General features: G+C 42.3%; 1 protein-coding gene across 2 annotated transcripts in view; it reads right to left on the bottom strand.

The window, feature by feature from the left end:
• Positions 1-12,983, bottom strand: part of PTPRT (protein tyrosine phosphatase receptor type T) — a 687,970-nt gene that overhangs the window by 36,826 nt on the left and 638,161 nt on the right. For both annotated transcript variants that reach the window (XM_087959374.1, XM_087959375.1), the window contains 4 exons: positions 12,706-12,782; positions 10,722-10,758; positions 9,367-9,464; positions 443-559 (listed from right to left, as the gene is read on the bottom strand). In XM_087959374.1, the coding sequence (XP_087815500.1) occupies positions 443-559; positions 9,367-9,464; positions 10,722-10,758; positions 12,706-12,782 (329 nt within the window). The remainder of the gene's footprint in view (positions 1-442; positions 560-9,366; positions 9,465-10,721; positions 10,759-12,705; positions 12,783-12,983) is intronic.

The raw sequence follows: 12,983 nt of genomic DNA, 5'->3' as shown, positions 1-12,983 counted from the left end.
TAAATGCTATTGCTATTAAGATGAATGTCACTTTGCTGTATAATGAATCAATATAACCCAAAGGGATGATGGACTTGTCTTTGCTAGATAAGATCAAGGAAATATTGAATATAAATTTGAATTTCATGGCCTAGGCAGTCTCTTTCAGTTCTATGATTCTATTTACAATTCTACTTATCACTGACATGAATTCCCCTAGTTTATGGGAAATTATTAAGCTATGCATAAAAGTTGCTGTTCTGTATTTTGTCTGATTTTAGAGATAAGGCATAGCTATGTTTTTTTGTCCTCCATGTCTCTGTCTAATTTACTTCATATACTAAAGTGTATAATGTATAGTGGTGATTACATATTGACTGTCATATTTCTTAGTGAAACATGGAAAGAAATATACTGGAAAATAAATTAATTGATGAGGAAGGTAGGACCAATGTATCCTTACTTTTTGGACTGTAAAAGTACGTATGACATATTCTGCCAATGGTTCTGTCTCAATTAAGGTCACTTTGATATCTCCATAGACTTCTGTGTCATCAGGCCAGTATCTGACACACTTCACCTATGGAGGGGAAAGTCACAAAAGTGAAAATTAATGTATGATGTTGAGCTGTAAGACAGTGTTTTCTAGGTCCAGATATGGTCCTAAAATGTACATTCCTGTAGAAGAAGAAATCAGAAGACCTCTCACGTACATGGTTGTCTGCATCAATTATTAGTAATCCAGAAAAGACCCAGAATAATAAGTATTGATGATTTATTTGTTTTGGTATTAGTGTTTGATATATGAAACCCATTTGTTTATGGAAACCTTTTTCAGCCTATATTTGCAGTGCTTCACTTTGAATTAGACCAGTAATATACTTATATGGAAATATAATTATACATATATGAATAGTGATACATGAACAAATTCTATTATCATTCCTCTAGTGTTTACCAACCAATTTGCAAATAGCCAAACTTGCTATCCTAACAATATTTATCATGATAAAATAATGATCTACATTAAAGTTGGGGAAATGATCGCATAAAATATTGTTCATTCACTGAATTGTTAATTCTGACTTTACTGTAGGTAAAATTAGGAAAGAGAGAAGGAATCTAATCTAAACTTGTCAGAACTGAAATCTGTACACAATAAAATTCAATAAATGTGGGGGGGGAGGTGACATTAGGAAAGTTGAGTGAAAAAGAAAGAAGGTGATGAGAAAGAAATTACCTAATGTTAGGTAATTTGCCCAATTACCTAGCATTAGGTAATTGGGCAAAATTGCTACTCTTATAAAATCCAATTAGATAGAGAGCCTTTTTGTATTGCTAGGTTATGTGCCATCCAATCAGTATCAACTCTTAGTCAGGAGTGGGATGCTACCAGTTCAGCCCGGTTCTATAGAACCAGTATCTGCGAAGAGCAGCTCACACCTCACCGCTTCAGTGTTTGGCCCACCTGCCTGCCCGGGCTCTAGGCTGTTGATTATTCCCTGCTTTTCCCTCCTCAGCTGCTTTGCATGGCACAGCTGAGATTGAAAAAGCAGGAAACAAGAGGATTTTCAAATGAGCGCAGCGCTTGTCAGCTGTCCAGGCAACACAGCTGATTTCTTGCAAACGCTGCACACAGGAGAACTAGCAAATCGCTCCACTGGCTGGCCCCTCCCTCCCTACCCACTCACTCCTTACCTGGCATGTGAGCCATACAACTTGCCTGGTTTGGTAAGTTGCTATTTTTCCTTTTTTTTTTCCTGACCATCAGCTGTTCTGCTCAGCTGGGAGATTTAGATTAGCTAGAAAGCAGGAAATCCTTGGATTTCTTGCTTTCTAGCTAATCTAAAAACAGAGCCGAACCTTCCTTAGGACTCAAGCTTCTACTTTTCAGTGCAGACTCAGGTAGCCGATTGCAGATGGATAGATTTCTAAGTGAATCTGTGATTCTGTGAGCAACTCAATTTGCCTGCCTGCTTTGCCTGCTTTTGGGTAAAAGTTGCTCTCTTTTTTATAAAAAAAATTCAATATTTACATACATGGTGTATTGTGAGTTAATTTTGTCAGTTTGCTTGCTAGCAAATTTTATGAGTTTACTTGCAAACAAATTTTATGTGACAGACCCAGGTAGCTGATTGCAGATAGATAGATCTCTAAGTGAATCTGTAATTCTGTGAGCAACTCAATCTGCCTGCCTGCTTTGCCTGCTTTTGGGTAAAAGTTGCTCTTTTTTATTAAAAAAAATCAATATTTACATAAATATTTATAATATTTACATACAAGCCATGACCACCAGTCACATGACCACCAAGTCATGCCCACAAATTAGGCCAACCCACAGAATGGGTTGTTAAGAAATTTGAATCCCACCCCTGCTCTTATTATATTTTCACCGTTCTTCAGAATGATCTGGATGGATTCTTCAGGTGTCTTAATGGTGTATCCATTACTGCAGTAATTAAATTCATCCACTTTGATCCTGGTCATTGTCTTCTTTTTCTTTCTACATTTCCCAATGTTATGGACATATTATGATCTTTGCATTTAAAATTGGCCATTTGTGTCTCAAATGAAAACTCTCGGTTGATTTATTCTGTGACCCATTTATTTGTTTTCTTGGCTACCTATGGTATTCTCAGGAATCTTCCTCAATGCATCAATATTCTTTTTATCCTTTTTCTTCAAAGTTGAACTTTGACATGCATAGAGTGTGATAGGGAAACCATTGCCTGCATGGTTCTGATCTTTAGAAATATAGGTATGTTATAGAATGTGAATATTTCTTCCATGACTTTTATTCTTACCCTACCAAGTGCTAGGCTGCAGAATGTTTCTTGACTTCTGGTTGCGTGACTTCTGCTCCTATTAATAATTGATCTTTTAAAAATAGAAGGTGTCTATCACCTCAGTGTCTTCATTGTCAATTCTAAATCTGGCTGTGGTACTATTATTAGTTTGAACTTTATACCTAATCATAGTCCTCCTTTTTTACTTAATTCTATTTCTTTTATTACTAGAAATTGCAGAGTATTTGTTTTTTAGCTATCAGAATAGTTTAGGTTTTCCTCCAATTTTAAAGCCAAATTCGTCCCTTTGAAATTAACTTCCCTTAGTATATATTCAATCTATATTTATATAGATTAAAACATTAAGTGTATACCGCTTTAACTCACTCCTTTGCTAACTGTTTAATTTTTATCATTGTTGATTTCATAAAAGGCAGGCACAACCACACACCTCTACGTATTATTGATTCACCTGTCCAGGTGGTTAGCAGCATCATGTTTCTGGGTGTGCAGCTAATGGGTAGACTAGCTAGGTAGCTCAACGTTGAGAGACACTGGTGAAGCAAGCACAGCAGCATCTGCATTTTCTGCATCACATGAGAAAAGTTTATCTTCTTTCCCCTGTCTTTACCAATTTTATAGATTGAGAGCATTCTGTCATATTGGTTTAGAAGCATTACTGCTTCAGACAGGAAGTCAGTGCAGAGAGTGGTGAGGATGGCAGAAAAGATCATTGGTAGTTCTCTTCCTTCTGCCCAGGACATAGCAAATAAGCAATGCTTGAGCAGAGTCTGCAGGATTGTCTGGGACCCTACACATCTTCTTCACAAACTGTTTTCCCTGTTACCTTCTGGTAGGAGGCTTCATGGTATCTGAAGCAGAACATCTAGATTCAGTCATAGTTTTGTTCCATATAGAATCAACCTTGTGAATGCTCAGGTTTCCTCTTTCTGCTACATAAATATGTGTATGTGTGTGTTATGTATGTGTTTGGGTAGATATATACTTTCTCTTGAGAGCAGGCAACATAATTTCATTTTTAATGTGGGTCAATGTGCTCACAGTGAAAAAAATGACTCTTCTCACCTCACCTCACCTCACTTCATCACATCACATCACATCACATCACCTCATCTCATCTCATCTTCATTGTCTTTTATACCATATCAGAGGGCAAGTATTGTATTTGTTCAAATGCTTTAAAATTTGGGAAAACAGAATAATGTAGATGTGCTGTATTAGCATACTCCAAACCCTCGCAACTGATTGGTCCAGACGGACAGCGACCTGATTGGTCGAAACCCCGGCCGTGATTGGAGCGCTAAGAATCTACCGTGATTGGCTGTGCCAATCGCGGGAGATTCAAAGCGCTGCCATTGGCCGCCGAGCCGCGAGCCAGCCCTATATGAAGGGCTGCTGCAGCTTGTACCTCTCAGACTGTTCCTATTCTAAATAAAGAGCTGAACTCACTAGAATGGTCTCGCGTCTCATTCGAACCGATCTGCCTCAGATCTAACACTGGTGACGAGGATGGGATCGTGAGACAAGGAGACCACCTAGCACGTGGCGAGGCGGCACACAGCAGCAAGCAGCATGGCCGGCATCAACTCACCACCCGCACCCTTCAATCCCGCTACCGAGGACTGGGAATCCTATACTGATAGGTTCCAGATGTGTAGCAATCTCAAAGATGCCAACGGCCACAAGAAACGGGCCGTATTCCTCGCACACTGCGGGCCGGCAGTGTTTAAGATGGCCAAAGCCTTGGCCAAGCCGGAGGACGTCAAGACCATGGAGTGGGGCGACCTCGAGCCCCTGCTACGAAGCCACTACACTCCCGTCATGCCCATCCTCATCCGGCGGCACGACTTCTACAGGAGGGACCAGCGCGAGGGCGAGGGGCTTGGCGACTTCTTAGCGGCACTACGAGATTTGGGCGGCCTGTGCGAGTTCGCCGACCTGGACGAGGCCCTACGAGACCACATCGTCCTGGGACTCCGAGACCCTATTCTCCAGAGCCGCATCATGGCGAAGGGCGACATCTCCCTCGCCGATGCGCTCACAGAGGTAGCCGCGGCTGAAGCGGCCAAGAAATCAGCGGCTCGAATGCGGCAATCGAGCATCATGCCACGAGCAGCGACCGGCGAGACGACACCGAACCCCGAAAGGCGACCCGAAATCGACCACCGGGACGCAACTACGCACCACGGCGACATTGACTTCTTCTCAGAAGCCGAGGATGAGAAGGAGGAAATCACCACCTGCAAGCAGCACGAGGGTGACGGGAACCCCAAGGTCATAAGTTGAGGTTCCAGTGCGCCGGCTGCGGAGGCGATCACCCCCGTTCGGACTGCCGGTTCCTCGATGCCATTTGCCAACAGTGCGAGAAACGGGGGCACATCGCCAAGGTGTGCAGAAGATGGCGGCGATGAGATGGCAGCCCTCGGAGGCAAGAGAACACCCCCACCAGATACTGAGACCGCCAGATGGAGAGCCGCTGGAGCCAAGAGGGTCGGAACAGGCGGCTCAACGAGGCAAGGCAAAGGGAAGAAACACACCAGACCGTCGGCGGCGGCCATTCCTCCACAAGCGACGCCAGAAAGGTATACGTGACGGTGGGGATAGAAGACCAGCCATGCGACATGGAGGTGGACTCTGGGTCCTCCCTCTCCATGGTCTCATGGCACACCATCAAGCGCCTGGTTCCCTCCATCCACCGCAAAGAATTAGAAGACCAAACACTAACCCTCAAAGACTACCAGGGAAACCGCATCCCTGTAGTTGGCAGAGGCCATTTTAAAGTCACCTTCAAGAACCACACCGAAGTGCTACCCCTGACCATCGTCGACCGGGATCGGCCGAGCCTGTTGGAATTACAGTGGTTCGCACCCCTAGGCATTGAAGTAACCGGAATCCACCACACCGCAGAGTCGGACTGGGAAGCGGCGCTCGTGGAGGACTTCCGGGAAGTTTTCGATGACAGCCTAGGCAAGTACCGGGGGTCCCCTATCTCTTTTAACATAGACCCGAGCATCGCACCAATCCACCTTAAGCCCAGACGAGTGCTGTTTGCACTCAAGCCCAAGATCAATGAGCAGCTAGATAAGCTCATCGTGCAAGGGGTACTGGAGCCAATCGATCATGCCAGGTGGGAGACCCCCATAGTCACCCCCATCAAGCCAGATGGGTCCGTGAGAATTTGTGGGGACTATAAGGCCACCCTAAACCACGCGCTCCAGCAAAGCGCATACCCTGTCCCAGTAGTGCAGCACCTTCTGCACTCGCTGGGGGGAGGCCGGATCTTTGCCAAACTCGACCTGGCGCAAGCCTACCAGCAACTGCCGGTCGACGCCGCAACCGCCGAAGCCCAGACCATCGTAACGCACCGGGGGGCTTTCCGTTGCAACCGGCTCCAGTTCGGAGTCAGCGTGGCACCCAGGGTCTTCCAAAGCCTCATGGAAAGACTCCTCCAGGGCATAGAGGGGGTGGTGCCCTACTTTGACAACGTCTTAGTGGCCACGAAAAACGAAAAGCAACTAGAAGCCCGGTTGAGGGAGGTACTGAAGAAATTCAGAGACTCGGGACTCAAAGTCAAGAAAGGGAAGTGCCAGCTACGGGCTGAGAGGGTCGAATTCCTAGGGTACCTCCTAGACAAACAAGGGATCCACCCCACAGAGAAGAAACTGAGAGCCATAAGGGAAGCGCCACGACCCAAAAACAAAACGGAACTGCAGGCTTTCTTGGGACTGTTAAACTTTTACAATGTCTTCCTACCTCAAAAGGCGACCGTGGCGGAACCGCTGCATAGGCTGTTAGATAAAACAGCCACCTGGACCTGGGGAGCACGGGAGGAGAGCGCCTTCAACAACACAAAGAAACTGCTAACATCTGATGCGGTACTAATCCAGCACAGCGAGACCCTGCCATTAACGGTAACGTGCGACGCATCGCCTTTTGGGATCGGCGCCATCCTCAGCCACCAGCTACCAGACGGGAGGGAAGCACCCATCACCTTCTCATCAAGGACACTTTCAAAGCCGGAGTGGAACTACAGCCAGCTCAACAAAGAGGCCCTAGCAGTCATCGCTGGCATCAAGAAATTCAACGAATACCTTTACGGTAGGACTTTTACAATCATCACGGACCACAAGCCGCTGCTAGGGATCCTGGCAGGAAATAAGGCCACACCAAACATTCTATCACCAAGAATGACAAGGTGGTCTGAGTTCCTGTCAGCATACAATTACCAGCTGGTTCACCGACCCGGGAAGGACATCACCCACACAGACGCCCTGAGCCGCTCACCCCTGCCCGACCTAGAAGATGACCCGGCACCCACGACAAAGGTACTTCAAATAGAGACAATACCCAACCCACTAGTGACCGCGCCAGACATTGCCAGAGAAACAAATAAAGACAAGCGGCTGGCGCGAGTCCTAAGCTGGGTTGGAAGAGGATGGCTGGAAGGGGACAGGGATGAACTATTCAGACCCTTCAGAAACAGACAAACTGAACTCTTTACCGAGAAGGGCTGTATATTTTGGGGAGACAGAGTGGTAATCCCGGAAACATTGCAAGAAAGGGTATTGGGGATGCTGCATGAGGGGCACCCAGGAATGGTTAAGATGAAAAGCCTGGCCAGAAGCTATGCATGGTGGCCAGGCATGGACAAATAGATCGAAACCTGGGTAGCCAAATGCAAACAATGCCAAGAATCCAGACCCAGTCCTCCCGCCGCCCCAATACATGAATGGGAAACACCAAGAGGACCGTGGTCTCAGATTCACATAGACTTCGCGGGGCCAACAAAGGGGCACATGTATCTCATCACAGTAGATGCTTACTCCAACTGGCTGGAGGTAAGCACCATGAAATCAACCACAACGGAGGCGGTAATAAGGAAACTGAGCAAACTCTTTGCCACACACGGCTTGCCAGATATAATAGTATCTGACAACGGGCACTAGCGTTTGAACAATTTCTGGCAGGCCAGGGCATACGCCATGCGCTAACCGCGCCGGCAAATCCGGCGGCAAACGGACGGGCGGAACGCATGGTTCAATACACAAAAAAAGCCATACAGAAAATAGAAACAACCAACATACAAGATAAAATCAATAAAATGCTCCTCATCCAACACATTACACCTAGCGCAACCACAAATAGAAGCCCGGCAGAACTAATGATGGGCAGAAAACTACGATCAACACTAGATAGAATGCACCCCACATACACCCCAGACAAACCCCCGGGTTCCTCCAGCAAGCACAGAAAATTCAACATAGGTGATGCCGTATACGCAAAAAAACCTGTCAGGGGAACCACTCTGGATACCAGCAACAATCACCCAAATAACCGGCCCCGTATCATACCAACTAGAAACAAGCGACGGGAAAAACTGGAAACGGCACATTAACCAACTGAGGTCCAGAATAGCCAACAGCCATACACCCGAGCAAGAAACTAGAAGGGGGGGGGAAACAGAAAGCGTTAAAGAAAGAGGGACCCCCCCTAGTGCAAGCTGAACAACCCCCACCCGGAACTAATAACCCGCAAATAAACCGGTCCTACTCACCAGTAAACACAGGACCAACAGAACAGGCAACCCCGGAATCGTCACCGGGAAGGAGCAGCCAGGCCAGTTCAACCAGCCCGGAAAGATCCGGTGGGAACAACAGAGACAGCAGCTCAACCAGCCCAGGAAGACCGGGAGGGAGCTACCAAGACAGGCCCAGCCCGACCTTCCAGGCGGTTCCATCCCTGGGAACCAGAGCGACAGAGAAGGCCTCCGAACCGGTCGACAACCAAACGAGAACTGAGCCGCGCAGGTCAACTAGACAGGTACAAAGCCCCGCCTACCTACGCGACTACGTCACGACGCACCGACAGGCGAAACCAAGAGGGGAGGGGTGTGCTGTATTAGCATACTCCAAACCCTCGCAACTGATTGGTCCAGACGGACAGCGACCTGATTGGTCGAAACCCCGGCTGTGATTGGAGCGCTAAGAATCTACCGCGATTGGCTGTGCCGATCGTGGGAGATTCAAAGCGCTGCCATTGGCCGCCGAGCCGCGAGCCAGCCCTATATGAAGGGCTGCCGCGGCTTGTATCTCTCAGACTGTTCCTATTCTAAATAAAGAGCTGAACTCACTAGAATGGTCTCGCGTCTCATTCGAACCGATCTGCCTCAGATCTAACAGTAGACTAGAAGTGATATTGTACATTACTGCAAGATAAGATTGCCTGAAAAGTTTGATCTGTGTGCAATGCAATATGAACTTACGCTGATTTTCATCTAATGTGCAGATTAAAATGTAATTATAGTTCAGACTTCATTAAATTCTGAGTTCTTAGCTCAAACATTTATTTTTTGTAGGTTTTGTAGGTTTAGAAATGCAGTTAGCAAATGTATTCATTTATTATTGTGATATAACACCAAAATGTTTTTTTAAAATCTGTATTTAAATGCAAATTTGAAGTAGATTTTGAATATATTGCCACTTAATGTGTCAGTGGGGTAATGAAGCCTTCCAACTGAGCATATGTAAGAATGATATGAACCACAATACATGACTGATAACTTTGGAAATTAACAACTTACCCTGCCAACTTCCACCAGGTTGGTGACCATGACAACACTCACTGAATTCTCCTGCCAGATCATCCTCCAAAAATCCTTCACTGTCTCTTGCATTGGCCCTGAAGGCAGAACGAGTAAAACAAAAGAGATATTCCAAAGATTACTTTAGCAGAAATATTTCAATTTACTTGTCTGTCTGCCAACTGCCCTTCTACTACGGAAAGTAGTGTATGCCTGCTTATTTTCTTAGGAGAGGTCTGAAGAGCTATATATTTGTTGAATCATTGTAAGTAACTAGGATTTAGAATACTGTGCTAAACTTTAATTTAGTACCACAAACAGATATAAATACTCATAATTGAAGGTCAGTTTGGAGTAATACATGAGGCAAATATAGAATATTAATTTATGCTGGTACACATTGCTAGGTCTGGTAAGAATACTTACGAAGTATAAATGGCACCAAGAATTCTAAATGCACCCTCAATTATATGGTAAGATGTTAGGTGATAACACTCCTGGGTCATATTTTAATTACCAAAATGAATGTGTGATTTTTTTAACAGAAATCTTTTCATTGCCTTTGAGAATTGGGTGCTAGGTTCTGCTTTTCATACTTCTGATTGTGTTTTTATCTCCTTTTAAAAAAACTGTATTGGAAATGTGTGAAAAAATGCCATTTTGAAAAAAAAAATTAAAGGATGGAACACAAGTTTAATTAATTACAAAGGAATCTTACTGACTGCAATATGATTCCTATGAAACTAAGGGCAACACATGTGAACTTTCAATTATTATGCATAATTGGTGTGCATTAATCATCCTGAACTCAATGTTAATGTTATTTTTATCTTTAGAAACATACCTTTAGAAACATATATTAAGATAACATGTCCAAAAAGAAAAAAATTAAATGTAAGAATTCATACTGTTATTAAATAAATCATAATTAATTTGAAAAAAAGAACTTTTAAATGAATCTATGTTAAAATGGCAAAGATCAGAGGTGGTATTCAGCAGGGCCTGACCAGTTCTGGAGAACCGGTAGCGGAAATTTTGAGTAGTTTGGATAACCATCAAATACCACCTTTGACTGGAGATTTTACAGTATCCTTCCCCTGTCACGCCCACCAAGCCACGCCCACAGAACCGGTAGTAAAAAAAATTGAATCCCACCACTGGCAAAGATGAATAATAAACTAAATACATCTCTACTGTACTTTGCCCTAAAGCGCTTACAATGATTTATCTTCCAAATTGATTGTACTACCAGCTTTCAGGCATCTTCTATTTATTATTTTTACCTTCTATTTATTATTTTTATACAACCTTTGGATCCTGTCATTTGGACCACACACCGATTCTGTGATATTTACCTTGAGTTGCAATGTAATGGTGAGGCCGATGGTAACCCTAAAAAGACAAGGAAGGAAAACCCATGAATTTCAATTTCAGGCACAATTCAGATATGCATTTGACAAGTTAAAAGTTTGCTTAAAATCACAAAAATGAACACATCTGGAGTAGGAAAAGGGATATGAAAATTGCATTTTCCCTGTATCCCTAGTACAGAGGCAGAAAATCCTCAATCATTCAATTATTAGAATTAAAGTATGAATTAGAGGAAGGGTAGTAATGAAGACCCAGTATCTGGATGCTTGGGACAGACAAAAAGACAGGTAAAATCTCCAGACTGTATTTTACAAGTCAGCTGGAAAACAAATGAGGCTTTCTCAAGATGACCATTGCAGACCTCTAAAGATGATATCTGAGCTGAGATACAAAAAGAGTCCCAAAAATGTTAGTTATGTAATACTACTCTGAATGAAAAGGAAGCATAGTTTCATTCATATTAACATGAATTATTTATAGTAGGAACTGCCTCAGATTTCCTGATAGTTCTAAAAATCCTGAAACCATTTATATATCAGTAAGAAAGAAGATCTATGACTAGGGATAAAAACTAGATCCTACTGTCATATTATCTGCCTAAACCATATTCACTTTAGGATTTAGTTTATCTTCTGTGCTAACAAAGCAAATTTGAAGAAACGTGTCCCCTCATCTGTGGCACACACATCTGTTTCTTGTCGAAGCAGAAGAAATCATTAGCTTGTGTGTGAATTTTTTTTTTTAAGGAAATCATGTAGGATATACATTTTTACATGTTTTCCCTTTTCTTAATTGGGGGATCTTTTAAAAACACTGTGATTTAAATGACAATTATAGAGACTTACATGAAAAAAAAAGGATGTGTAGTACTTTGCTAGAAGTTACAGACTTCATTTGCTTCAAAATTCAGTTTTTTTTATTAGTCAGATGAGTATATTTAATTTGTTAACTTTATCCTTCTCTCTGTTTTTTAATTTCACAAAATCTCTCCAGGATACTTTATATATAGATTTACAATAAATTCTTTGCACTTCAAGTTTCTGATCTTTTTTCAACAATCATCACATTGATCAATATGGTTACACTTCTAATTTTAACATGGGGCAGTTGGGAGGATGGGAAGAAGAAAAATTGCAACTACAATATATCATTTTTCCAAAATTCAAGGAAGGCTATTTAGACATTGGCTTTTGAAGGCATTTCATTCCTTTGTATGTTTACCTAGCAGTAAATTCCACTGATCTCACAATGTTCTTCAATGTTAAACTAACTAAAATTTTAAGATTGTGGAGGGTGATTGCTGGTTAGAATAGAGAGTATTAAACAAGGAATGAAAAATACTTTGGAAAGATGAGCAAATAATCTGACACAGAGTGAGGCACTTTCCTATGCTCATAAAACAATATAAAACATAAATTCAATCCCATTCAATCCAATTCTCATTCAAACAAAGATAGTCAGAAACAGAAAATTGCAAGCATAGCATGAGCCATTCCTATTCGATTAGTTGATTGATTAGTGAGTCATTAATTTGTATTGGCTTTGGGATGAAAATTTTGATCCAAACATTGTAAATTCTTCTATTTGTTGTTGGTTTTTGTTTGTTTGTTTTACAAAATTATATTTGAAGAAATGTGTCTGATTCTTCACACCCTGAACTTTATCTTACGGTATGTGATTTATAATTTATTTTAATTTAGAATAGAATAGAACAGAATAAGAATAGAACAGAATATAATACTTTATTGGCCAAGTATGATTGGATGCTCTAATTACTTCTAGAGAAATTTAGTGGAGCATTTGTTCATAAATTGTATTGACTAGTATACTGCTACTATCTCCTACCACAATATAGTTATTTAAACCTAATGCATCCCACTAAGTAAGACTCACACCCAAAGACAATTTGCTTAGTGATTCTTCAAATAGACACCTCTCTGTGCAAAAATATTTTCTTACAACACTTACGTCAATATAATTTGCATTAATGTAATCTGAATGAGGATCTCCATCTAGTAACTGCAGTCTCACCCTGGAGTGATCATCTGAAAATAATCAGAAGAAAGTGTTAAATATTAAATAAAGGAACATTAAACCAAAACAAATAAGAATGCAAACATGTGCAATATACAAATGGAGAAAACTAGGAAGATGTTTTCATGTTTATTTTTCCATTTAAATGTATATAACATTGGTTCCAAATACCATGGTTAAACTATCCATCAATATGTTTATTGTGTACTTTG

The sequence above is a fragment of the Notechis scutatus genome, chromosome 3 (genome assembly GCF_049901735.1).
Source record: "Notechis scutatus isolate UNSWTSFEM ecotype Mainland chromosome 3, rNotScu1.2, whole genome shotgun sequence".
In the NCBI taxonomy this organism is placed as follows: Eukaryota; Metazoa; Chordata; class Lepidosauria; order Squamata; family Elapidae; genus Notechis; species Notechis scutatus.
This window is presented reverse-complemented; position numbering and strand designations above follow the sequence as displayed.